The sequence below is a fragment of the Electrona antarctica genome, assembly GCF_951216825.1.
Source record: "Electrona antarctica genome assembly, chromosome: 4".
NCBI lineage: Eukaryota > Metazoa > Chordata > Actinopteri > Myctophiformes > Myctophidae > Electrona > Electrona antarctica.
This window is the reverse complement of record NC_136809.1, coordinates 4,664,549-4,691,842: the sequence shown is the minus strand read 5'-3', so window position 1 is coordinate 4,691,842 and position 27,294 is coordinate 4,664,549. Positions and strand designations below refer to the sequence as shown.

The 27,294-nt window shown below is 44.0% G+C and overlaps 1 protein-coding gene across 1 annotated transcript in view; it reads left to right on the top strand.

The window, feature by feature from the left end:
• Positions 1-25,896, top strand: part of unc93b1 (unc-93 homolog B1, TLR signaling regulator) — a gene marked incomplete at its 3' end in the record, with an annotated part of 36,999 nt that extends 11,103 nt beyond the window's left edge. Inside the window, exons 5-14 of the mRNA XM_079499561.1 lie at positions 45-174; positions 3,870-3,963; positions 10,409-10,533; positions 15,711-15,893; positions 16,625-16,898; positions 19,061-19,179; positions 20,049-20,171; positions 23,098-23,202; positions 25,045-25,249; positions 25,889-25,896. Coding sequence (XP_079355687.1) covers positions 45-174; positions 3,870-3,963; positions 10,409-10,533; positions 15,711-15,893; positions 16,625-16,898; positions 19,061-19,179; positions 20,049-20,171; positions 23,098-23,202; positions 25,045-25,249; positions 25,889-25,896 — 1,366 coding nt within the window. The remainder of the gene's footprint in view (positions 1-44; positions 175-3,869; positions 3,964-10,408; positions 10,534-15,710; positions 15,894-16,624; positions 16,899-19,060; positions 19,180-20,048; positions 20,172-23,097; positions 23,203-25,044; positions 25,250-25,888) is intronic.
• Positions 25,897-27,294: the final 1,398 nt, after the last annotated feature.

Sequence of the window (27,294 nt, the reverse complement as noted above, 5' to 3'; positions counted from 1 at the left end):
CTCTCTCTCTCTCTCTCCCCCCCCCCCCCCCCCCCCCCACCCAGGATGGCCCAACAGTACTATGAGTTTGTGAACTACAAGGACGAGCAGGTTCAGCAGCAGAAGAAGCTTCCTAAAGGGGCGTGTCACAGCTACGTCATCGTGTTCCAGTCCGTCTTCTACATCATATTCAACGTGAGTTTAACCCATTCTGGGCGGGAACCCCTTTTGGTGTTAGCATTATGTTATGCTTTAGCTATTGAAAAATAGCAGATCTACAAGCTCATGTCAGAACGACTGACATAGAAACATAGCTTTTTCAGAAAACTATCAGGATGTGGAAGACATTTTTAAAATCTGATCTCAGGTCAAAATGGGTTAATGGTGGCTGAACCGCTCATCTTTTAGCATCATTCTGGGTCCTGTTTGGTTTGATTGATTGATTGATTGATTGATTGATTGATTGATTGATTGAATACTTTATTAGACAGAAATGTAAAACAGCAACAGAGTGCAGTCAAACACTTACAATTTACAATTTAGGCATTTAGCAGACGCTCTTAATCCAGAGCGACTTACGTTAAGCAATAACAAAAAGCATTACATTACATACGTAAAAAGTAGTTCATCATGAAACATGCGTAAGCTAAGAACGTAACAGGAATATCTATATCACTTAGGGCTCTGTTCCCGTCCATATTATATTTGAATAGTTCAACTAGCTGATCTACATCGACACGTTGTGAGCTTGCAGATTGGAAATAGTAAAAAGGAAAAAAAAAAAAGGGCAATGTAGTTTAGGGATAAGGGGTTTAGTATGGACCAAAATAGAGCCATAAGGATCGCACCAAAAACATTTGTGTCCTATGTAGAGATGTCCCGATACTGTATCGGTATCGGAAAAGTATCGGATCGGCCCCTATTTGGTCATATCGGTATCGGTGAATATGCCAGTCTAACCACAGATCCGACACAGGGGTAAGGGGTTGACACTATAGCAGGTAAATAAAATGTTGGGGCATGTGGAGTTTGCTTTGGAGTTGCCCCAAACTGCAAGTGCACATTTGAATGAGACGTCTGCTATAAACACAACACCAGATATATAGCTAGATTCCCGGTCGGTGGACTTCAAAATGAGATCTTTTTTCTTTTTGTATTATTATAAATATTATTCTCTGGTATCGGTATCGGCAAACACAGAAATTGTGGTATTGGGATCGGATCGGAAACTAAAAAAGTGTATCGGGACATCCTTAGTCCTACAGTTGGAGGCCATCGATATTGTCCTTTTCTTTTTGCTGAGGTTTGCGTGATCTGCGCAAAAGGACAGTTAACCCATTTTTGGGCGGGAACCCCTTTTGGTGTTTTAAACTTATTAACTTAAAATTATGTTATAATTTAGCTATTGAAAAATAGCAGATCTACAAGCTCATAGCGCGCCACCGAGTGGCGCGCTACGAGCTTGTAGGTCTGCTATTTTTGAAAAATCGTGAAAATATTTATTTCAGAAAACAGTATTTAGAAGGATTTTTTAAAATGTTGAGGTCAGGCCTAAATGGGTCAAATAATAAGGGACAATATCGGTGGCACCCAACTGTATGTATTCAATATAGCCTATGATGCATATACAGTATATGATGCATATACAGTATATGATGCATATACAGTATATGCCATATCCAGGTAGAATCTGGTCTCAGGTCAGATCATATACAGTATATGCCATATCCAGGTAGAATCTGGTCTCAGGTCAGATCATATACAGTATATGCCATATCCAGGTAGAATCTGGTCTCAGGTCAGATCATATACAGTATATGCCATATCCAGGTAGAATCTGGTCTCAGGTCAGATCATATACAGTATATGCCATATCCAGGTAGAATCTGGTCTCAGGTCAGATCATATACAGTATATGCCATATCCAGGTAGAATCTGGTCTCAGGTCAGATCATATACAGTATATGCCATATCCAGGTAGAATCTGGTCTCAGGTCAGATCATATACAGTATATGCCATATCCAGGTAGAATCTGGTCTCAGGTCAGATCATATACAGTATATGCCATATCCAGGTAGAATCTGGTCTCAGGTCTCAATGGGTACTTAACCCATTGAGACCTGAGATCAGGTTCTAAAAATGTCTTCTACATCCTGACAGTTTAAATGTCTTCTACATCCTGACAGTTTAAATGTCTTCTACATCCTGACAGTTTAAATGTCTTCTACATCCTGACAGTTTAAATGTCTTCTACATCCTGACAGTTTAAATGTCTTCTACATCCTGACAGTTTAAATGTCTTCTACATCCTGACAGTTTAAATGTCTTCTACGTCCTGACAGTTTAAATGTCTTCTACGTCCTGACAGTTTAAATGTCTTCTACATCCTGACAGTTTAAATGTCTTCTACATCCTGACAGTTTAAATGTCTTCTACATCCTGACAGTTTAAATGTCTTCTACATCCTGACAGTTTAAATGTCTTCTACATCCTGACAGTTTAAATGTCTTCTACATCCTGACAGTTTAAATGTCTTCTACATCCTGACAGTTTAAATGTCTTCTACATCCTGACAGTTTAAATGTCTTCTACATCCTGACAGTTTAAATGTCTTCTACATCCTGACAGTTTAAATGTCTTCTACATCCTGACAGTTTAAATGTCTTCTACATCCTGACAGTTTAAATGTCTTCTACGTCCTGACAGTTTAAATGTCTTCTACGTCCTGACAGTTTAAATGTCTTCTACGTCCTGACAGTTTAAATGTCTTCTACGTCCTGACGGTTTAAATGTCTTCTACATCCTGACGGTTTAAATGTCTTCTACATCCTGACGGTTTAAATGTCTTCTACATCCTGACGGTTTAAATGTCTTCTACATCCTGACGGTTTAAATGTCTTCTACATCCTGACGGTTTAAATGTCTTCTACATCCTGACGGTTTAAATGTCTTCTACGTCCTGACGGTTTAAATGTCTTCTACGTCCTGACAGTTTAAATGTCTTCTACATCCTGACAGTTTAAATGTCTTCTACATCCTGACAGTTTAAATGTCTTCTACATCCTGACGGTTTAAATGTCTTCTACATCCTGACGGTTTAAATGTCTTCTACATCCTGACGGTTTAAATGTCTTCTACATCCTGACGGTTTAAATGTCTTCTACATCCTGACAGTTTAAATGTCTTCTACATCCTGACAGTTTAAATGTCTTCTACATCCTGACAGTTTAAATGTCTTCTACATCCTGAAAGTTTAAATGTCTTCTACATCCTGACAGTTTAAATGTCTTCTACATCCTGACAGTTTAAATGTCTTCTACATCCTGACAGTTTAAATGTCTTCTACATCCTGACAGTTTAAATGTCTTCTACATCCTGACAGTTTAAATGTCTTCTACATCCTGACAGTTTAAATGTCTTCTACATCCTGACAGTTTAAATGTCTTCTACATCCTGACAGTTTAAATGTCTTCTACATCCTGACAGTTTAAATGTCTTCTACATCCTGACAGTTTTCTGAAAAAGCTATGTTTCTATGTCAGTCGTTCGATTTTTCAAAAATAGCAGACCTACAAGTTCATAGAATGAACTTGTAGATCTGCTATTTTTCAATAGCTAAAGCATAACATAATGCTAACACCAAAAGGGGTTCCCGCCCAAAATGGATTAAATTAGTTGTCATTGTAGGCTAATAATGACTGATGAACGGGTATCTAAAGCATACTACAGTACATACAGTAAGTAAATGAAATGTCGTGAGGATGATCTCTGCCTCTCCTTCTGAGGATGATCTCCTTCATGAGGATGATCTCTGCCTCTCCTTCTGAGGATGATCTCTGCCTCTCCTTCATGAGGATGATCTCTGCCTCTCTCCTTCGTCCTCATTCAGCTGAGTTTCGTGTTCGCGGAGTTCCCCATGCGTCTCTTCCTCCAGGACTACCTGCACGACTACAAGCACACGCTGTTCCTGGTCAAGAGCTGTGGTAAGAACTGTTCATTTCTGTTACTGGTCCAGAGCTGTGGTAAGAACTGTTCATTTCTGTTACTGGTCCAGAGCTGTGGTAAGAAGTGTTCCTGGTCCAGAGCTGTGGTAAGAAGTGTTCCTGGTCAAGAGCTGTGGTAAGAAGTGTTCCTTGTCCAGAGCTGTGGTAAGCACTGTTCCAGGGTCCCCGGAACATCCCAGACCCACAGGAACGCGCCCAGGGGGGCGGCCCGGTTCCGGCAAGCCGCCCCGTGTCCGAAACGGTTGAGAAATGACAGAGTTACAGTACCGTGTGGGGGTCCCCAGGGGGGTCTCTGTACTGTACTGTACTGTACTGTACTGTACTGTACTGTACTGTACTGTACTGTACTGTACTGTACTGTACTGTACTGTAATGTACTGTACTGTACTGTACTGTACTGTACTGTCACGGCACTGTACTGTCACACCCCAAATCATCAGTTAATATGTGTGTGTGTTAGGCTGCGCAACAGCGACAGTTGGTTGTGAAATCCAACCAAACACTATTTCGTGCTCGGACTGACCCAGCCACCCAGCCAGCCAGCCAGAGACACACAAAGCTCCGTAATTAAGTGGTTACACCACTTAAAAATGTCCGTCGACTACCTTTTTTCACTGATGAAAACTAATTGAAAACTAAGCTATGATGACTAAAACTAAGACAAAGAATTGACAATTTGGTCAACAAACAAAACAAAAAAAAACTAGACTAAAATCTCAGGAAGGGACTAGTTGACAAGAGATCCAGTATAAGTCATTGTACACTTGGTTGCATGCTGAAAATAGCAGATCTACAAGCTCACAACGCGCTGCGACGCGTAGATCATTGTAGGTCATTACGGCAGCATCAAGGCCCGCCAAAATACATTTTAGTCGACTAAATAAACTGTAGATTTAGTCGACTAAAATCTTATGATATTTAGTCGACTAAAACTAGACCAACACTAAAACATTGCAGGTGACTAAAATGTGACTAAATTAAAACTATTCAAGAGACTAAAACTAAAATCTAAATGTGCTGTCAAAATCAACACTGGTGGTAAGGACAGCATCCACTGGTGGTAAGGACAGCATCCCACTGGTGGTAAGGACAGCATCCACTGGTGGTAAGGACAGCATCCCACTGGTGGTAAGGACAGCATCCACTGGTGGTAAGGACAGCATCCCACTGGTGGTAAGGACAGCATCCCACTGGTGGTAAGGACAGCATCCCACTGGTGGTAAGGACAGCATCCCACTGGTGGTAAGGACAGCATCCCACTGGTGGTAAGGACAGCATCCCACTGGTGGTAAGGACAGCATCCCACTGGTGCCACCTAGTGGGGACTAAAGGAATACAACTGAGGGGGAAACACTTAACCCATTTAGCACAAAATAATGTCTTCTAAATAATGACAGTTTTCTGAAAAAACCTATGTTTCTATTATCAATGGTTCTCTATTTCATGGACCCCAAAATTATATGTAATTGGCCGCCGACCCCCATCTGAAATTATGTTGTCGTCCCCCCTCCCCAGAAGCAAAGATTTGAGTTAAAAATGTTTGCTGTGAAAGAATATATATTCCAAGAATTGCACACATTTTCACAATGTGTGCAACACATCTACAAGCTATGAGCTTGTAGATCTGCTGATCAGCATGTTTTTTGGGGGGGGTTTTGTGAGAGGGTAACTACCCTAGGGCACTGTTTCCAAATGGTCCTAGGGCAGTGGTTCCCAAAGTAGGGTCCGGGGACCCCCAGGGGTCCTTGAGGGAGTTCCAGGGGGGACCCAGCTAAATGATAATTTGTAACCAAATGGACTCTTATGGGTCTGTAACTCAGAGAGTGTACAAATGGAACCATTTGAACACTCTCAGAGTTAAATTAACAGTGGTTTTACAATATAAATTGGGGTACCAGAGATAGAAATACCATTAAATCGGGGGGTCTGTAGCATAATGCGTGTGAAACTGGGGGGTCCATGAAATTAATGTTTCGGAATCACTGTTGGAGCCGTAAAAATCCTCCCTTATCGGGGTCACTGGCATATGTTTTCAAATGGGGGGTCCGTGGCCTAATAAATGTTGATTTGGGGGTCCTTGACACGAAAAAGTTTGGGAAACACTTTCATAGGCCCAATTCATGTTCTCTCTATGTCCCCTATGACAGGGGTTCTCAACGTTTTTGGCCGGGGACCCCCGGAAATGCTTTGGCAATGTCTCGGGACCCCCGCCCCGCCCCCTCCCGACCCCCAATATAAATTGGCTGCTACAATAACCTTAAACCATTTTGGGCGGGAACCCCTTTTGGTGTTTTAAGCATTGTTATAATTTAGCTATTGAAAAATAGCAGATCTACAAGCTCGTAGCGCGCCACCGAGTGGCGCGCTACGAGCTTGTATGTCTGCTATTTTAGAAAAATCGTGAAAATATATATATATTTTTTTTTTGGAAAATAATTTGGGGACCCCCTAAAATAATTTGGCGACCCCCCGAGGGGTCGCGACCCACGGGTTGAGAACCCCTGCCCTATGACATAGGGGACATAGAGAGAACATGCATTGGGCCAACCCCACCCAGGGTAAGGGTAAAGGTCCTGTGGGGACATAGAGAGAACATGCATTGGGCCAACCCCACCCAGGGTAAGGGTAAAGGTCCTAGGGGACATAGAGAGAACATGCATTGGGCCAACCCCACCCAGGGTAAGGGTAAAGGTCCTAGGGGACATAGAGAGAACATGCATTGGGCCAACCCCACCCAGGGTGAGGGTAAAGGTCCTAGGGGACATAGAGAGAACATGCATTGGGCCAACCCCACCCAGGGTAAGGGTAAAGGTCCTAGGGGACATAGAGAGAACATGCATTGTGCCAACCCCACCCAGGGTAAGGGTAAAGGTCCTAGGGGACATAGAGAGAACATGCATTGGGCCAACCCCACTCAGGGTAAGGGTAAAGGTCCTAGGGGACATAGAGAGAACATGCATTGTGCCAACCCCACCCAGGGTAAGGGTAAAGGTCCTAGGGGACATAGAGAGAACATGCATTGGGCCAACCCCACCCAGGGTGAGGGTAAAGGTCCTGTGGGGACATAGAGAGAACATGCATTGGGCCAACCCCACCCAGGGTAAGGGTAAAGGTCCTAGGGGGCATAGAGAGAACATGCATTGTGCCAACCCCACCCAGGGTAAGGGTAAAGGTCCTAGGGGACATAGAGAGAACATGCATTGGGCCAACCCCACCCAGGGTAAGGGTAAAGGTCCTAGGGGACATAGAGAGAACATGCATTGGGCCAACCCCACCCAGGGTAAGGGTAAAGGTCCTAGGGGACATAGAGAGAACATGCATTGGGCCAACCCCACCCAGGGTAAGGGTAAAGGTCCTAGGGGACATAGAGAGAACATGCATTGGGCCAACCCCACCCAGGGTAAGGGTAAAGGTCCTAGGGGACATAGAGAGAACATGCATTGGGCCAACCCCACTCAGGGTAAGGGTAAGGGTCCTAGGGGACATAGAGAGAACATGCATTGGGCCAACCCCACCCAGGGTAAGGGTAAAGGTCCTAGGGGGCATAGAGAGAACATGCATTGGGCCAACCCCACCCAGGGTAAGGGTAAAGGTCCTAGGGGGCATAGAGAGAACATGCATTGGGCCAACCCCACCCAGGGTAAGGGTAAAGGTCCTAGGGGGCATAGAGAGAACATGCATTGGGCCAACCCCACCCAGGGTAAGGGTAAAGGTCATAGGGGACATAGAGAGAACATGCATTGGGCCAACCCCACCCAGGGTAAGGGTAAAGGTCCTAGGGGACATAGAGAGAACATGCATTGGGCCAACCCCACCCAGGGTAAGGGTAAAGGTCATAGGGGACATAGAGAGAACATGCATTGGGCCAACCCCACCCAGGGTAAGGGTAAAGGTCCTGTGGGGACATAGAGAGAACATGCATTGTGCCAACCCCACCCAGGGTAAGGGTAAAGGTCCTAGGGGACATAGAGAGAACATGCATTGGGCCAACCCCACCCAGGGTAAGGGTAAAGGTCCTGTGGGGACATAGAGAGAACATGCATTGGGCCAACCCCACCCAGGGTAAGGGTAAAGGTCCTAGGGGGCATAGAGAGAACATGCATTGGGCCAACCCCACCCAGGGTAAGGGTAAAGGTCCTGTGGGACATAGAGAGAACATGCATTGTGCCAACCCCACTCAGGGTAAGGGTAAAGGTCCTAGGGGGCATAGAGAGAACATGCATTGGGCCAACCCCACCCAGGGTAAGGGTAAAGGTCCTAGGGGACATAGAGAGAACATGCATTGGGCCAACCCCACCCAGGGTAAGGGTAAAGGTCCTAGGGGGCATAGAGAGAACATGCATTGGGCCAACCCCACCCAGGGTAAGGGTAAAGGTCCTGTGGGGACATAGAGAGAACATGCATTGGGCCAACCCCACCCAGGGTAAGGGTAAAGGTCCTAGGGGACATAGAGAGAACATGCATTGGGCCAACCCCACCCATAAGGGTAAAGGTCCTAGGGGGCATAGAGAGAACATGCATTGGGCCAACCCCACCCAGGGTGAGGGTAAAGGTCCTAGGGGACATAGAGAGAACATGCATTGGGCCAACCCCACTCAGGGTATGGGCACTAATGAAGCAGAGGAGAGAACACGCCCTGCAGTGCCCCCAGTGGGAATCAAACGTATTGTTTTTAATCAAGTAAGTAGGCTACAAATTTGACAGAGCAACTTTCAGTTGAGTAATATAAAATTTTGTCCAGGAGACTCAAGTCCCGTCCTCTCACTTGTCCGAAGATCCCCACATTCTAGCTTTTTTACCCAGTGTAAATCTCTTCCCTGTCAGGTGCCACGGTGACCGGGGTGATCCCAGGGTGTCACCTCACCTCTCCTCCCTCCCCCAGGTGCCACGGTCACTGGGGTGATCCCAGGATCTAACCTCACGTTCACTCTGAAAGAATATATTGAAACATTTGGGCCACATTTTCACGATTTTTCAAAAATAGCAGATCTACAAGCTCGTAGCGCGGCACCGAGCTTGTAGATCTGCTATTTTTCAATAGTTAAAGTACAACATATGCTTAAACACCAAAAGGGGTTCCCGCCCAAAAGGCGTAAAATTCACCTCTCTTCCATGTCCTCCCAGGTGCCACGGTGACCGGGGTGATCCCTGGGTTTAACCTCTCCTCCCTGTCCTCCCTGTCCCCCCAGGTGCGACGGTGACCGGGGTGATCCCAGGGTTTAACCTCTCCTCCCTGTCCCCCCAGGTGCAACGGTGACCGGAGTGATCCCAGGGTTTAACCTCTCCTCCCTGTCCTCCCTGTCCCCCCAGGTGCGACGGTGACCGGGGTGATCCCTGGGTTTAACCTCACCTCTCCTCCCTGTCCCCCCAGGTGCGACGGTGACCGGGGTGATCCCAGGGTTTAACCTCACCTCCCTGTCCCCCCAGGTGCGACGGTGACCGGGGTGATCCCAGGGTTTAACCTCACCTCTCCTCCCTGTCCCCCCAGGTGCGACGGTGACCGGGGTGATCCCAGGGTTTAACCTCACCTCTCCTCCCTGTCCCCCCAGGTACGACGGTGACCGGGGTGATCCCAGGGTTTAACCTCACCTCTCCTCCCTGTCCCCCCAGGTGCGACGGTGACCGGGGTGATCCCTGGGTTTAACCTCTCCTCCCTGTCCTCCCTGTCCCCCCAGGTGCGACGGTGACCGGGGTGATCCCTGGGTTTAACCTCTCCTCCCTGTCCTCCCTGTCCCCCCAGGTGCGACGGTGACCGGGGTGATCCCTGGGTTTAACGTCACCTCTCCTCCCTGTCCCCCCAGGTGCGACGGTGACCGGGGTGATCCCAGGGTTTAACGTCACCTCTCCTCCCTGTCCCCCCAGGTGCGACGGTGACCGGGGTGATCCCTGGGTTTAACCTCACCTCTCCTCCCTGTCCCCCCAGGTGCGACGGTGACCGGGGTGATCCCTGGGTTTAACGTCACCTCTCCTCCCTGTCCCCCCAGGTGCGACGGTGACCGGGGTGATCCCAGGGTTTAACGTCACCTCTCCTCCCTGTCCCCCCAGGTGCGACGGTGACCGGGGTGATCCCTGGGTTTAACCTCACCTCTCCTCCCTGTCCCCCCAGGTGCGACGGTGACCGGGGTGATCCCTGGGTTTAACCTCACCTCTCCTCCCTGTCCCCCCAGGTGCGACGGTGACCGGGGTGATCCCTGGGTTTAACGTCACCTCTCCTCCCTGTCCCCCCAGGTGCGACGGTGACCGGGGTGATCCCTGGGTTTAACGTCACCTCTCCTCCCTGTCCTCCCAGGTGCGACGGTGACCGGGGTGATCCCAGGGTTTAACCTCACCTCTCCTCCCTGTCCTCCCTGTCCTCCCAGGTGCGACGGTGACCGGGGTGATCCCTGGGTTTAACCTCTCCTCCCTGTCCTCCCTGTCCCCCCAGGTGCGACGGTGACCGGGGTGATCCCTGGGTTTAACGTCACCGTGCTGACCAAGCTGCCACGCTCCATGCTGCTCATCAAGGTGGAGAGCATCCTCATGGGCTTCGCCTACCTGTCTATGATCATCGTAAGTCAACGTCGTTGTCCGTCAGCCTCGATCTGTACCGTGTGGCGCCGAGCTGCGTTGTCTTATACCGAATATCCGAATATGATTAACATTATATATCTTTTTTCCTACCATTGCTGTCATGGCCGTACCTTAAAGCTACCTGATTTATGGCAAAATAAATGGTTATGGCAAAACTTAACTTAAATAATAATCACTATTATGGGTCCATAAAACATTTATTCAGCTCTTTTGAATGCATTAATACACTATATACACTATTCGGTGATATATTTTCTGCCTATTCGGGCCGAAACCGAATAGGCCAAAAATGCATTTTAATTTTTTTAGCCATTTTCTGCCTAAAATTTTCTGCTGCCGAATATTGGGTGCATCACTAGTCTGTTATGTTATGTTAATATTGGGTGCATCACTAGTCTGTTATGTTATGTTAATATTCGGTGCATCACTAGTCTGTTATGTTATGTTAATATTGGGTGCATCACTAGTCTGTTATGTTATGTTAATATTCGGTGCATCACTAGTCTGTTATGTTAATATTCGGTGCATCACTAGTCTGTTATGTTATGTTAATATTCGGTGCATCACTAGTCTGTTATGTTATGTTAATATTCGGTGCATCACTAGTCTGTTATGTTATGTTAATATTCGGTGCATCACTAGTCTGTTATGTTATGTTAATATTGGGTGCATCACTAGTCTGTTATGTTATGTTAATATTGGGTGCATCACTAGTCTGTTATGTTATGTTAATATTCGGTGCATCACTAGTCTGTTATGTTATGTTAATATTCGGTGCATCACTAGTCTGTTATGTTATGTTAATATTCGGTGCATCACTAGTCTGTTATGTTATGTTAATATTGGGTGCATCACTAGTCTGTTATGTTATGTTAATATTCGGTGCATCACTAGTCTGTTATGTTATGTTAATATTCGGTGCATCACTAGTCTGTTATGTTATGTTAATATTCGGTGCATCACTAGTCTGTTATGTTATGTTAATATTCGGTGCATCACTAGTCTGTTATGTTATGTTAATATTCGGTGCATCACTAGTCTGTTATGTTATGTTAATATTGGGTGCATCACTAGTCTGTTATGTTATGTTAATATTCGGTGCATCACTAGTCTGTTATGTTATGTTAATATTGGGTGCATCACTAGTCTGTTATGTTATGTTAATATTGGGTGCATCACTAGTCTGTTATGTTATGTTAATATTCGGTGCATCACTAGTCTGTTATGTTATGTTAATATTGGGTGCATCACTAGTCTGTTATGTTATGTTAATATTCGGTGCATCACTAGTCTGTTATGTTAATATTCGGTGCATCACTAGTCTGTTATGTTATGTTAATATTCGGTGCATCACTAGTCTGTTATGTTATGTTAATATTCGGTGCATCACTAGTCTGTTATGTTATGTTAATATTCGGTGCATCACTAGTCTGTTATGTTATGTTAATATTGGGTGCATCACTAGTCTGTTATGTTATGTTAATATTGGGTGCATCACTAGTCTGTTATGTTATGTTAATATTCGGTGCATCACTAGTCTGTTATGTTATGTTAATATTCGGTGCATCACTAGTCTGTTATGTTATGTTAATATTCGGTGCATCACTAGTCTGTTATGTTATGTTAATATTGGGTGCATCACTAGTCTGTTATGTTATGTTAATATTCGGTGCATCACTAGTCTGTTATGTTATGTTAATATTCGGTGCATCACTAGTCTGTTATGTTATGTTAATATTCGGTGCATCACTAGTCTGTTATGTTATGTTAATATTCGGTGCATCACTAGTCTGTTATGTTATGTTAATATTCGGTGCATCACTAGTCTGTTATGTTATGTTAATATTGGGTGCATCACTAGTCTGTTATGTTATGTTAATATTCGGTGCATCACTAGTCTGTTATGTTATGTTAATATTCGGTGCATCACTAGTCTGTTATGTTATGTTAATATTGGGTGCATCACTAGTCTGTTATGTTATGTTAATATTCGGTGCATCACTAGTCTGTTATGTTATGTTAATATTCGGTGCATCACTAGTCTGTTATGTTATGTTAATATTCGGTGCATCACTAGTCTGTTATGTTATGTTAATATTCGGTGCATCACTAGTCTGTTATGTTATGTTAATATTCGGTGCATCACTAGTCTGTTATGTTATGTTAATATTCGGTGCATCACTAGTCTGTTATGTTATGTTAATATTGGGTGCATCACTAGTCTGTTATGTTATGTTAATATTCGGTGCATCACTAGTCTGTTATGTTATGTTAATATTCGGTGCATCACTAGTCTGTTATGTTATGTTAATATTGGGTGCATCACTAGTCTGTTATGTTATGTTAATATTCGGTGCATCACTAGTCTGTTATGTTATGTTAATATTCGGTGCATCACTAGTCTGTTATGTTATGTTAATATTCGGTGCATCACTAGTCTGTTATGTTATGTTAATATTCGGTGCATCACTAGTCTGTTATGTTATGTTAATATTGGGTGCATCACTAGTCTGTTATGTTATGTTAATATTGGGTGCATCACTAGTCTGTTATGTTATGTTAATATTCGGTGCATCACTAGTCTGTTATGTTATGTTAATATTCGGTGCATCACTAGTCTGTTATGTTATGTTAATATTGGGTGCATCACTAGTCTGTTATGTTATGTTAATATTCGGTGCATCACTAGTCTGTTATGTTATGTTAATATTCGGTGCATCACTAGTCTGTTATGTTATGTTAATATTCGGTGCATCACTAGTCTGTTATGTTATGTTAATATTCGGTGCATCACTAGTCTGTTATGTTATGTTAATATTCGGTGCATCACTAGTCTGTTATGTTATGTTAATATTCGGTGCATCACTAGTCTGTTATGCATCACTAGTCTGTTATGCTATATGTATATATAATATATATAATATTGGGTGCATCACTAGTCTGTTATGCTATATGTATAATAATATTATAATAATATTGGGTGCATCACTAGTCTGTTATGTTATGTTAATATTGGGTGCATCACTAGTCTGTTATGTTATGTTAATATCCGGTGCATCACTAGTCTGTTATGCATCACTAGTCTGTTATGCTATATGTATAATAATATTATAATAATATTGGGTGCATCACTAGTCTGTTATGTTATGTTAATATTCGGTGCATCACTAGTCTGGTTATGTTATGTTAATATCCGGTGCATCACTAGTCTGTTATGTTATGTTAATATTGGGTGCATCACTAGTCTGTTATGCTATATGTACTGCTGGCTCATTGGAGTTATTTCCAGCGAGAGTCTGGCATTGCTAAAATCATTTTTGAGGGGCGCCAGACCCTCCTATGCCCAGCTTTGTGTGTTTCTGTGAATTTTAGCGATGATTCGATTGGCTGACACCCCATAGCGATGATTTGATTGGATAAAACGTGAAGACGGGAAAGTGAGGACGCAAGTTGTGATTGGCCGGAATGGGATGATGTATGATGATGAGAGTGTGATTTTTATTTTTATTTTAGAAACAATGGTGCTATTTGTTGTGCCTTAGTAGTCTATTGGGCTTGAAACCAAACGCGTACACAGTGAGTGTAGAATTGATGCTGGTTGATGATAGAATTTCCATCCTGCAAAGATCAGAATGCAAAGATTACATTAGAGGAAGGACGTCCAAAGGGAGTTTGAAAAGGGGAATTTGAGCCACACGGACCACCATTTGATGACATTTAGCCTCTCAGACCCAAAACTAAAGATTGTTTTGTTGTCGTTGAATAATATTTTGTCCACTATCCATGCTATGGTACCATTAGGAGAGATAACAAGCAAACGTTGATCTAAATAACAATACTACATTCTGCAGTTGTGTAGACTTCTTGTAAATTAAGTAATGCAGATGTTTAAGAATAATGTAAATGGACTTGTAAGGGTACATTTGGTTTAATTTAACACTCTCAGGAGTTAAAGACCTATAACGGTCCATTTGGTTACCAACTCTCCCATCATTTAGCTGGGGACCACCTGGAACCCCCTCAAGGACCACTGGTGGTTCCCGGACACTAATTTAAGTCAATGTTGGCTGTGATTGTGATGCTCGGGGGCCATTGTGCCGTGCTGTGGTGACTGGTGTTGTTGTGGGCCTCTCTGTCCAGGAACGTGCAGAGATTGTTAGAGAGGCAGGGGCTGAAAATAGTGAACATAGCAGATCTACAAGCTCTCAACGCGTCGCAGCGCGACGCGTTGAGAGCTTGTAGATCTGCTATGTGCGAGGCTCAACCCTGCACTCCTTAGCTAGTGGAGATGCTGTGTGTAACGACATGGATTTTGAAACAAATCAGTTCAACGCAAAATGCTGCGCATTTCTTTCACCGTAGTAGTAAATGCTGCATTCATTTGTGGTCTGGAGAGGGGCAGTTGTTTTACAGATGGGTAAAAGGGCAGGGGCTGAAGCCCCCTTTGATGTCTAATATGTGCACACGTCCCTGTTCTCTGTCCAATAGTTCCTGTTCTTGTGTGGCGCTGTGGTGACGTGTGTTATTGTGGGCCTGTTCTCTGTCCAATAGTTCCTGTTCTTGTGTTATTGTGGGCCCGTTCTCTGTCCAATAGTTCATGTTCTTGTGTTATTGTGGGCCTGTTCTCTGTCCAATAGTTCATGTTATTGTGGGCCTGTTCTCTGTCCAATAGTTCCTGTTATTGTGGGCCTGTTCTCTGTCCAATAGTTCCTGTTCTTGTGTTATTGTGGGCCTGTTCTCTGTCCAATAGTTCATGTTCTTGTGTTATTGTGGGCCTGTTCTCTGTCCAATAGTTCATGTTATTGTGGGACTGTTCTCTGTCCAATAGTTCCTGTTCTTGTGTTATTGTGGGCCTGTTCTCTGTCCAATAGTTCCTGTTCTTGTGTTATTGTGGGCCTGTTCTCTGTCCAATAGTTCATGTTATTGTGGGCCTGTTCTCTGTCCAATAGTTCCTGTTCTTGTGTTATTGTGGGCCTGTTCTCTGTCCAATAGTTCATGTTCTTGTGTTATTGTGGGCCTGTTCTCTGTCCAATAGTTCATGTTATTGTGGGACTGTTCTCTGTCCAATAGTTCCTGTTCTTGTGTTATTGTGGGCCTGTTCTCTGTCCAATAGTTCCTGTTCTTGTGTTATTGTGGGCCTGTTCTCTGTCCAATAGTTCCTGTTCTTGTGCGGCGCTGCCTACCGGCCCACAGAGGAGATCGACCTGCGCAGCATCGGCTGGGGGAACATCTTCCAGCTGCCTTTCAAACACCTCAGAGACTACCGTCTGCGTCTGCTCTGCCCGTTCTTTGTCTACAGTGGCTTCGAGATGATCTTCGCCATCACTGGACTCTCCCTGGTATGAACATACTGTATCAGGGGTGGGCAACTGGCGGCCCGGGGGCCACATGCGGCCCCCACACCTTCACTTAACCCATTCTGACCTGAGATCAGATTCTAAAAATGTCTTCTACATCCTGACAGTTTTCTGAAAAAGCTATGTTTCTATGTCAGTCGTTCTTCGATTGGCAAATCGGCCAATGGCAAAGCTTCTAGGAAAATCTTTGAATGCAGATTGCGGCCCCTAGATATTTCACAGAGACTCAAACAATTGTCAAAAGGTTACATCACTATATTCTGATCAGTATTTTCTGATCAGTAGTGTTTGTTCAGTAACAGGTCTCCCTGTCTCTCCAGCTCTTTAATAAACAGAACATAACATTTTCAGGAGAGAATAGCCATTTATCAGCTTAATGTTTTATAGTGTTCCAGTTCCAATTTTGTCGCCTCATTTCTTTGTGTCATCAAAAAAAGAAAATCACTTGGCCTACCTTTTAAAATGTGAGTAACAGCATACACCGCATCCACATTATAGTTGTTGATTTTTCTGTTTCTCTCTCCCTCTCTCTCTCTCTCTCTCTCTCCCTCCCTCTCTCCCTCCCTCCCTCCCTCCCTCCCTCCCTCCCTCTCTCTCTCTCTCTCTCCCTCCCTCTCTCTCTCTCTCTCTATCTCTCTCTCTCTCTCTCTCTCTCTCTCTCTCTCTCTCCCTCCCTCCCTCTCTCTCTCTCTCTCTCTCTCTCTCCCCCACAGTCCTACGGCGTGTGTGCGCTGGGCCTGGAGAAGCTTTGGCTGCTGGTTCTGGTGTACGGCCTGTCTGCGTCCGTGTTCTCCTGCCTGTCTCTGTCCCTGCTGCGCCTGCCGCGCTGCACGGGCCTGCTAGGGGGCGCCGCCGTGCACCTGGTGCTGCTGGTGGTGCTGCTGTGGTGGTCCCCGAGCCCGCGCTCGCCTCAGCTCCTGGGCCCCCTGCTGGTGCTCTCCATGCTCTGGGGGCTCGGCACCGCACTGAACAAGACCGGCCTCAGCAGTGAGTAGGGATATATATATATATATATATTATTTTAACATTTGTTTTTGGCTTTTCTGCCTTTATTGATAGTATCAAGTGAAGATAGACATGAAAGAGGTAGAGAGAGAAGGGGAGAAACATGCAGCAAAGGTCGTCATGAATGGGTCCAGCCTGTCTACAACAGGGGTTCTCAACGTTTTTGGCCGGGGACCCCCGGAAATGCTTTGGCAACGTCTCGGGACCCCCGCCCCGCCCCCTCCCGACCCCCAATATAAATTGACTGCTACAATAACCTTAAAACATTTTGGGCGGGAACCCCTTTTGAGTTTTAAGCATTGTTATAATTTAGCTATTGAAAAATAGCAGATCTACAAGCTCATAGCGCGCCACCGAGTGGCGCGCTACGAGCTTGTAGGTCTGCTATTTTTGAAAAATCGTGAAAATACATTTTAAAAAAACTTTTTTTTTTTTTTTTTTTTTGAAAATAATTTGGGGACCCCCTAAAATAATTTGGCGACCCCCCCGAGGGGTCGCGACCCACGGGTTGAGAACCCCTGGTCTACAACACGCTGTCAAGGCTGGACAACTTGGCCAGCGGGCGCCTCATATTTTTATGGAACACTTATGGCCACATCACAATAGTACGATATCCAAATGCACACAGAATAACTCTTCCTACTGCCGCCGTCACAGGTGTTACAGATGATACTTATAAGGCTCTGTTCCATTTAGGACCCCCATAATGGACCTAATGGACCCCGCCAGTGAGCCAACATGCACAATATCCTGACTCTGTTTGACCAGAATGGAACAGAGCCTTCATTAGTATCATTAACACTGACTCTGTTTGACCAGAATGGAACAGAGCCTTCATTAGCATCATTAACACTGACTCTGTTTGACCAGAATGGAACAGAGCCTTCATTAGTATCATTAACACTGACTCTGTTTGACCAGAATAGAACAGAGCCTTCATTAGTATCATTAACACTGACTCTGTTTGACCAGAATGGAACAGAGCCTTCATTAGTATCATTAACACTGACTCTGTTTGACCAGAATGGAACAGAGCCTTCATTAGCATCATTAACACTGACTCTGTTTAACCAGAATGGAACAGAGCCTTCATTAGTATCATTAACACTGACTCTGTTTGACCAGAATGGAACAGAGCCTTCATTAGTATCAATAACACTGACTCTGTTTAACCAGAATGGAACAGAGCCTTCATTAGTATCATTAACACTGACTCTGTTTGACCAGAATGGAACAGAGCCTTCATTAGTATCAATAACACTGACTCTGTTTAACCAGAATGGAACAGAGCCTTCATTAGTATCATTAACACTGACTCTGTTTGACCAGAATGGAACAGAGCCTTCATTAGTATCAATAACACTGACTCTGTTTAACCAGAATGGAACAGAGCCTTCATTAGTATCATTAACACTGACTCTGTTTGACCAGAATGGAACAGAGCCTTCATTAGTATCAATAACACTGACTCTGTTTAACCAGAATGGAACAGAGCCTTCATTAGTATCATTAACACTGACTCTGTTTGACCAGAATGGAACAGAGCCTTCATTAGTATCAATAACACTGACTCTGTTTAACCAGAATGGAACAGAGCCTTCATTAGTATCATTAACACTGACTCTGTTTGACCAGAATGGAACAGAGCCTTCATTAGCATCATTAACACTGACTCTGTTTGACCAGAATGGAACAGAGCCTTCATTAGTATCATTAACACTGACTCTGTTTAACCAGAATGGAACAGAGCCTTTATTAGTATCATTAACACTGACTCTGTTTGACCAGAATGGAACAGAGCCTTCATTAGCATCAATAACACTGACTCTGTTTGACCAGAATGGAACAGAGCCTTCATTAGCATCATTAACACTGACTCTGTTTGACCAGAATGGAACAGAGCCTTCATTAGTATCATTAACACTGACTCTGTTTGACCAGAATGGAACAGAGCCTTCATTAGTATCAATAAGCAGCGGTAACACCTGTGAAGGAAGTAGGGAAGGGGCTCCGCACGCACGCACACACGCACGCACACACACACACACACACACACACACACACACACACACACACACACACACACACACACACACACACACACTTCTATCTATCTAAACACCTGTGCACTGTGTGCTGTTCAGTCCTGTTAGGTATGCTGTACGAGGATAAGGAGCGCCTGGACTTCGTCTACACCATCTACCACTGGTGGCAGGCCATCGCCATCTTCATAGTCTACCTGTGGTCCGGCATGCCCATGAGGGTGCGTGTGTGTGTGTGTGTGTGTGTGTGTGTGTGTGTGTGTGTGTGTGTGTGTGTGTGTGTGTGTGTGTGTGTGTGTGTGTGTGTGTGTGTGTGCGTGTGCGACGGTGTGCGTGCGAGCGTGCATGTGTACACACTTGTATTACGGTGCTATATGTGTGAGGGCCCCACAAGTATAGTGCAATTTGATAAATAGATATTTTGTGTGTCTGAGAAGATTGATTGATTGATTGATTGATTGATTGATTGATTGATTGATTGATTGATTTTTCGATTGAAAGTTGTATTCACAGTTTGCAGACTGGGTACAGTTCAAACGAAAGTACAGGTCAATACTAAAACGGCTACGAGGACAAAACCAGGAAAAGCACTATAAGACTTGTTTACATCAGGGTCCTCCATTTTCAATTCATCAGAACATTTAAAGACACTTCTACGAGAAAAAAAAAAGTCGTCATATATACAGTTAACCCATTTTGACCTGAGATCAGATTCTAAAAATGTCTTCTACGTCCTGACAGTTTTCTGAAAAAGCTATGTTTCTGTCAGTCGTTCTTCGATTTAAAATAAATAGCAGACCTACAAGCTCGTAGCGCGCCACTCGGTGGCGCGCTACGAGCTTGTAGATCGGCTATTTTTCAATAGCTAAAGCATAACATAATGCTAACACCAAAACGGGTTCCCGCCCAAAATGGGCGTGTACAGTATGGAAAATTAGAGGTGGGTTAGGGTTGAATTAAGGAATCTGGGCATTCACATTTCTTAATGGCTGTTGGTAGGGCGTTCCACATCTTAGTGGCATAATAGGAGCGAAATGAATTTGCTCTCGTCTCATTGGCTCTTTGCACTCTTTGCAACCCGCCTCCTTAGGCCAAGCTCTCCATCCTATTGGTCACTCTGTTGCTGGCCTGCTACTGCTATTGGGTGATGGAACGTCGGCTGGCCAGGAAGCAGCCATTCAGGCTGCCTCGTATCCCCCGCCCACGGCACAAGGTAACCAATCACAATCTCAGACAAACAAACAATGACAAAAACCTCTGCCGGACACGGATTGTATGTGTGTTTTTTGTGCAGTAAATATGGTGGAGAAGACTGACCTTTTTTCGCCCCGGTGCCACACACACCATACCTAAAATATCTTGGCACCGTGCCAATTAACCCCCTTATAGAGCGTCGCAGTCCCGCCCCCTACCATGGACCAGGAAATGAAACCCAATGCATTTTTCCCATAGACATTTCAAAAAGTATTTATTTAAAGACGGTTACGCCGCGGACAAAGCCAACTCGAGTCGTGACAACTCATGACAACACAAACAATATTTTGGACCAAACAAATAATTACAAAGGAGAAAAACAACAAAAAAAGTGTTGTAACCTGCCGTTTTTTTCTTCTTTCTAATTATTTGTTCGGCCCAAAAAATTGTGTTTGTTGTCACAATCTATGTAAAGCGCCTTGGATAAAGGCGCTATATAAATGCACCATTTACCATTTACCATGATTTGTCACGACTCGAGTTGGCTTTGTCCGCGGCGTAAGCAAATGTCTATGAGGAAAATGAACGGAGAATCATTTCCTGGGCCATGGTAGGGGGCGGGACTGCGACGCTCTATGGCCATGACGTATTACTGACGTAATGAATCAATAATCCCTCATGGCCATGACGTATTATTGACGTAATGAATCAATAATCCCTCATGGCCATGACATATTATTGACGTAATGAATCAATAATCCCTTATGGCCATGACGTATTATTGACGTAATGAATCAATAATCCCTCATGGCCATGACATATTATTGACGTAATGAATCAATAATCCCTCATGGCCACTGACGTAATTGACGTAATCGTTTAATCCCCTGTAATCGGGAGCTTAATATAACAAAATGTAGCAACTATTAGCTTGTTTGGCTAACGGCCGATGTAATCTATCTGAAACCAGCCGAAATCCGCGCGTGCACGGTCGATCACGCACGCGTGTGATCGCGCATGCATCGCTGCGTAAAATGCGATATTTTGGGCTTGATTAGAGCTTAATTTGACTTAGTTATTAAAATAAACAATGATCGCTTAGCATTCCGGACATCTGATAGTGCTGCACCAGTCCAAACTAGTCCCGGATGTTGTGATTCCTTAAACCGGAAGTGATCACCGCTCACTCGCTCTATTTGGTCAAAATCGGCATAATGATGACGTTACTGCCACCATCAGATCTGATTGTCCAATACTATAGTCTTGCCCCGTGAAAATGAGATATAGTGTGTATATCGCAGATTTTTCTATTGGCATTAAAATGACAAATTAAACATATGAATAGTGCTGGCAGAAGGCACAATCCACTGTTAATTAGGCTGGCAATAAGCCAGTTTTAAGACAAGCCAAGAAAACAAAAGTGGAGTGAAATATAATATTTACAGGCAATGGGTTGAAATAAGCTCTCAAGCTGTGCTGAAATGGCCATGACGGCACAGCTAGACGTTAATAGAAGATTTGAGAACGGATTGTGTTTAGAAACTTCTCTTCTCTAACTTCTCTTCTGTTTTGAGGGCAAAACGCCCGAAGCGTGCGCGCTGGAGATTCTCCCCTCGGCCAGCACCGCGCTGGAGACTCTCCCCTCGGCCAGCACCGCGCTGGAGACTCTCCCCTCGGCCAGCACCGCGCTGGAGATTCTCCCCTCGGCCAGCACCGCGCTGGAGATTCTCCCCTCGGCCAGCACCGCGCTGGAGATTCTCCCCTCGGCCAGCACCGCGCTGGAGATTCTCCCCTCGGCCAGCACCGCGCTGGAGATTCTCCCCTCGGCCAGCACCGCGCTGGAGACTCTCCCCTCGGCCAGCACCGCGCTGGAGATTCTCCCCTCGGCCAGCACCGCGCTGGAGACTCTCCCCTCGGCCAGCACCGCGCTGGAGACTCTCCCCTCGGCCAGCACCGCGCTGGAGACTCTCCCCTCGGCCAGCACCGCGGCAAAGCTTTTTCCTGCGGGAAACACTGCAAAGTTCTCCTTTCTGTTTAATCTTGTAACTTATTTTGTCCTGATCATGTGCAAAAGGAAAGGAAAAAGGAAAGGGAATATGTTCTGGTCCTCGAGGGAGGGGAATAGCTTTTACTGCTTCACCCAGTAGATGGCTGCTCAAATGAGCTCCATTTTCGTCACCGCTAAAGCCCTTATCCCTAAACTTCTTTGCCTTTTCTTTTTACTATTTTGCAAAACAATTTTGAATAGTTAAAATGGCCAGTCTACAAGCTCACAACGTGTCAATGTAGATTGGCTAGTTGAACTATTCAACAATGTTTTTCAAAATAGTAAAAAACAAAAAAAAAAAAAGTCAAAGAGGTTTAGGGATAAGGGGTTTAGCGGTGACGAAAATGGAGCCCCAAGTGTCTTTGCTCAGGAACACTTTATAAATGGCTGAAATATCATCACATCTACAAGTTCTACACACTTTACTTGTAGGTCGGCAATTTCCACTTTTTCTTTTCTTTGTATATTAAAAGACTTAAATATACAAAAGAATAGAAACAAATGCACAGGGAAGACCTTGTTTACAAAGCCTAAAAGCCAAACAGAAATGTATTTTTGAGGGGCGATGTCCAGCTTTTAGTGTGTGTAACCCAGATCTTGTCCCAACATAAACATTAAATGCCATTGACAATGAATGGACAGTTTTGAGTGTTTGTGTGAACACAGACATTGATGACGAAGGCGAGGACGCAAACTGTGATTGGCCGGAATGAGATGATAATGTATGATACATGTACGATGATAAGAGCGCCCCTCACTTCACACGGGTGTGATTTTATTTTGATTCACCTTGGAACATTCCAAGGTTCAAAGCCAAAACAAAAAATGTCGCGGTAACGTGTGGCGGCCGTGCTGACTGACAGCCCTGGTTTATCATTTGATTTGTTTCCTTACAAAGATCAAAGGCTACCGCTACCTGGAAGAGGACGACTCTGACGAGTCCGACTCTGAAGACGAGGACAGCTCCACGGACGAGGGCGAAGAGGAGGACAGGGAGTACGAGGTATAGTGTTGGCCCACTAAAACTGTCAGGGCTTGACATTAACCCATTTTGGGCGGGAACCCCTTTTGGTGTTAGCATTATGTTATGCTTTAGCTATTGAAAAATAACAGATCTACAAGCTCATAGCGCGCCACCGAGTGGCGCGTTACGAGCTTGTAGGTCTGCTATTTTTTGGAAAATCAAAGAACCACTGACATAGAAACATAGCTTTTTCAGAAAACTGTCAGGATGTAGAAGACATTTTTAGAATCTGATCTCAGGTCAAAATGGGTTCATAATTAATTTCCCATTCACTTGTCCGGAGCACAAGCACACAATTACATTTTACATCAACTAACTGTAAGTTGGTTTTGGTGATTTGGATATTGGTTTGAATATTAGATGAATATTCTCAGTTTACAAGTTAATAGCCCTATGATGTTATGTCTGTGATCTTACATACATTTCATGTATTCCAAATACACAGACATAGATCAGTCCTATTCATAATAATGTCAGACAATATTGTTGGCTCAGAAAACATGGAACCAACGGACCAAGTACAATTTTAATACACTCCGTCCGGAAAGGTTGATCAGTTGTCCCGGACAACAGGACAAGCCTTAATGGCAAGGCCATGACTATACATCGACTACCTTTTTTCACTGAGGAAAACAAAATAAAAACTAAGGCATGATGACTAAAACTATGACTAAATGTGACTACATTTGACTGATGCCATTGGATTTTTTTTTCATGTCATATGAAAGCAAGGAATAGCTTCAAATTGACATGTTGGTTGTTCAGTTTGACACACCAGTTTTGGAGATATGGCTTATAGAGTAATGTCTTGCAGAGAAACAGCAAGTTGAGAAAACAGGCTTGAAAGGTTCACTTCTGTGGACTCTTAACATTACACCTAGCAACATGTTTAAGCATTTATTTCATATTTACATGTCTTCTGTGGACTCTAACATTACACCTAGCTACATGTTTAAAGGCATATTCAGTGATTTCACTTAATTCAAATATCACTTATTTTTTCTTATTCTTTGGATAATCCTCCCTACTATAAAGGGTGCTGACCATATAAGGAGTTCCTCCCTGTCCCCAGTGAGCCCCTGGAGTCAAAAAACCCTAGTTTCGGTTTGGGCTTTGGGTGGCAAAGCCTTCATCCAATCAGGATGAGAGGGGCCTTCCTCCAATCATGATCGAGTGGGGCGGGCATTGGTGCACGTGCTGTTGGTCTGTTGTACTTCCCCCACTGTAGAGCGTGTGCATGTGCACATCTTGTTACCGGGTGGACCGGGTTTTTTTTCCAAATTACCCAAATCACTGAATGCTCCTTTAAGCATTTATTTCATATTTACATGTCTTCTGTGGACTCTAACATTACACCTAGCTACATGTTTAAGCATTTATTTCATATTTACATCGATTTCAGCTCTGACACTTATTTCAGACATGCGCTAGTATGTGAAGAGCCTGCCTCATTTAAAAAAAAAAGAAAAGAAGTTGTTCTCCTCAAATCTGGTCAGAAATATATTGACAATTTCGGCAACAGATCGTGGACTAGTGTACACGAGTTCCAGTAGAACTAAAAGACGAGTCATTTTACGCTTGTTTGCATGCTGAAAAAAGACGAGCTTGTAGATCGTCTATTTTCAGCAAGTTTAAAATCAGCCGTTACGATGCCATCAAGGGCACGCCGAAATACATTGTAGTCGACTAAAATCTCGTGACATTCGGTCGACTAAAACTAGACTAACACTAAAACATTCCAGCCAGGTGACCAAAATGTGACTAAATGAAAACTATTCAAAACTAAAATCTAAATGTGCTTTGTCAAAAAACAAACAATAGCATGAGGGAGGAGGACGGAGGAGGAGGAGGAGGCGACGGCAGCCGCGGTGGGAGGACGAGAGAGACGCGGCGAACGGGCAGGATTCGCCCCCTCCGGACGGCGAAGGGTCCAGCCAGGCTTCCGATGATTCGCCCAGAGCCCCAAGAAGGGGCGGCGGCGGCGGTGGGGGTGGGGGTGGGGCCAGGGGTGGTGGTCGTCGGAGACGTCAGAAACAGGGGGACACCCGCTGGCATGAGGAGAGGGAGGGGGAGAGAGAAGAGGAAGGAGGAGGAAGAGGAGAAGATGCGTAGTAGTCTACTTGCCAGCCCATAGAGCCCCATTGTGAACCCGGACATGTTGAGTACACCAAGGTTTTATGTTAGAAATGTTGAGTATGGGTCCCCAGCATTTAGAAACTGCCGGATGGAATGGATTCAGCATCATGAAAACCCCCTAGTTTCACACATCACATGCTACATAAAGCATGATGAAATTTGGAATATTTTGCCTTCTATAGGTTGTTAATGGTATTGTCACATATTATGCCAATTATGAAAATTGCTCAACATTATGCAAGTTAGCATCTGGCAGTTTCTACATGCTGGGGACCCATACTCAACATTTCTAACATAAAACGTTGGTGTACTCAACATGCAAGTGGACTATAGTGTAAAGGACAAGATGGAGGAAGTGGTGCATAGACATAGAAAGGTATATAGGCCCCAAACTGTTTTCATGTCAAGGACCCCCAAAATGACCCTCATTAGCCCGCGGACCCCCACTTGAAAATATATGCTAAGGACCCTCCATAAGAGAAGGAGTTTTACAGCTCTAGCAGTGATTTTCAAACATTTTCATTTCAAGGATTTTGAGATGCAACAGGCTACGAACCCCCCATTTAATTTCTATCTCTGAGAGCCCCATTTATATTGTAAAATCAATGTTATTTTAACTCTGAGAGTGTACAAATGGGACCATTTGTACACTCTCAGAGTTACAGACCCATAAGAGTCCATTTGGTTCCAAACTATCATTTAGCTGGGGACCCCCTGGAACTCCCTCAAGGACCCCTGGGGGTCCCCGGACCCCACTTTGGGAACCACTGGTTTAGACGTTAACCCATTCTGGGCGGGAACCCCTTTTGGTGTTTTAAGCATTATGTTATACTTTAGCTATTGAAAAATAGCAGATCTACAAGCTCATAGCGCGGCACCGAGTGCCGCGCTATGAGCTTGTAGGTCTGCTATTTTTTTTAAATCGTGCAAATGCGGGACAAATCTTTGAATATATATATATTCTTTCAGAGCGAACGTTTTTAACTCAAATCTTTGCTTCTGAGGGGTTCCTGGAACAACATATTTTCAGATGGGGGTCGGTGGCCAATTACATATAATTTTAACAGAAACATGAGGTATTTCAGAAAACTTTAGAAGACATTTGTTTTTAAAATTTCGACGTCAGGCCTAAATGGGCTACGTAAAAGTACCAATACTGCAAGTACGGTAATCGAAATGTTACTAAAAGTATACAAAAGTATTGTATATCTAAATATACATAAAGCGCCGAAAGTAAAGGTACTAATTGGGCAGAATGTCCCCAAGGTGTATGTATAAAAATGTATTAAGATCTTTTGAAAGTAGCCGATCCACAAGCTCGCGACGCGACGCGATGCGAGCTTGTAGGTCGGCTATTTTCAAATGGCGAAAGTTTAAATAGGGGCTGAAGAGGTTCATGCATGTTTTGTTATAATAATTAACTAGTAACTGATGTTGTCAAATAATTGTAATTGGAGTAAAAGTGCAATATTTGCCTCTGAGATGTAGTGGAGTAGAAGTAAAAGTATTGAAATTGGAAATACTTCAATCAATACTCCAGTGAAGTTAAAAAAAAATAATAATAATAATAATAATTGGAAATACTTCAATGCTCAAATGAAGTAAAAAAAAATTAAATAAGTATTTGAGTAAATTTACTTTGTTGCTTTCCACCAATGAGTGGGATGAAGGGGGGGGGGGGGAAGAAATCAGGAAGTATTTGATGCTACTGAGCTCAGAATGCCATATAATGGCCTGTAGTTCCTTGATAAAAATGATTTGTCATAAAGCACAATGAAAGCCAAGGAAGTATACCAAACAAGGGAAAACGTGGCATTTTTTTAATTTAATTTAAATGGAGCTGCGATAAAATAAAAAATAATTGCTGTGAAAACAATCATTTTTTTAATATTATGCTTTAAGCAGCACTTCTGACAATCTTACCTGTATTGCTTA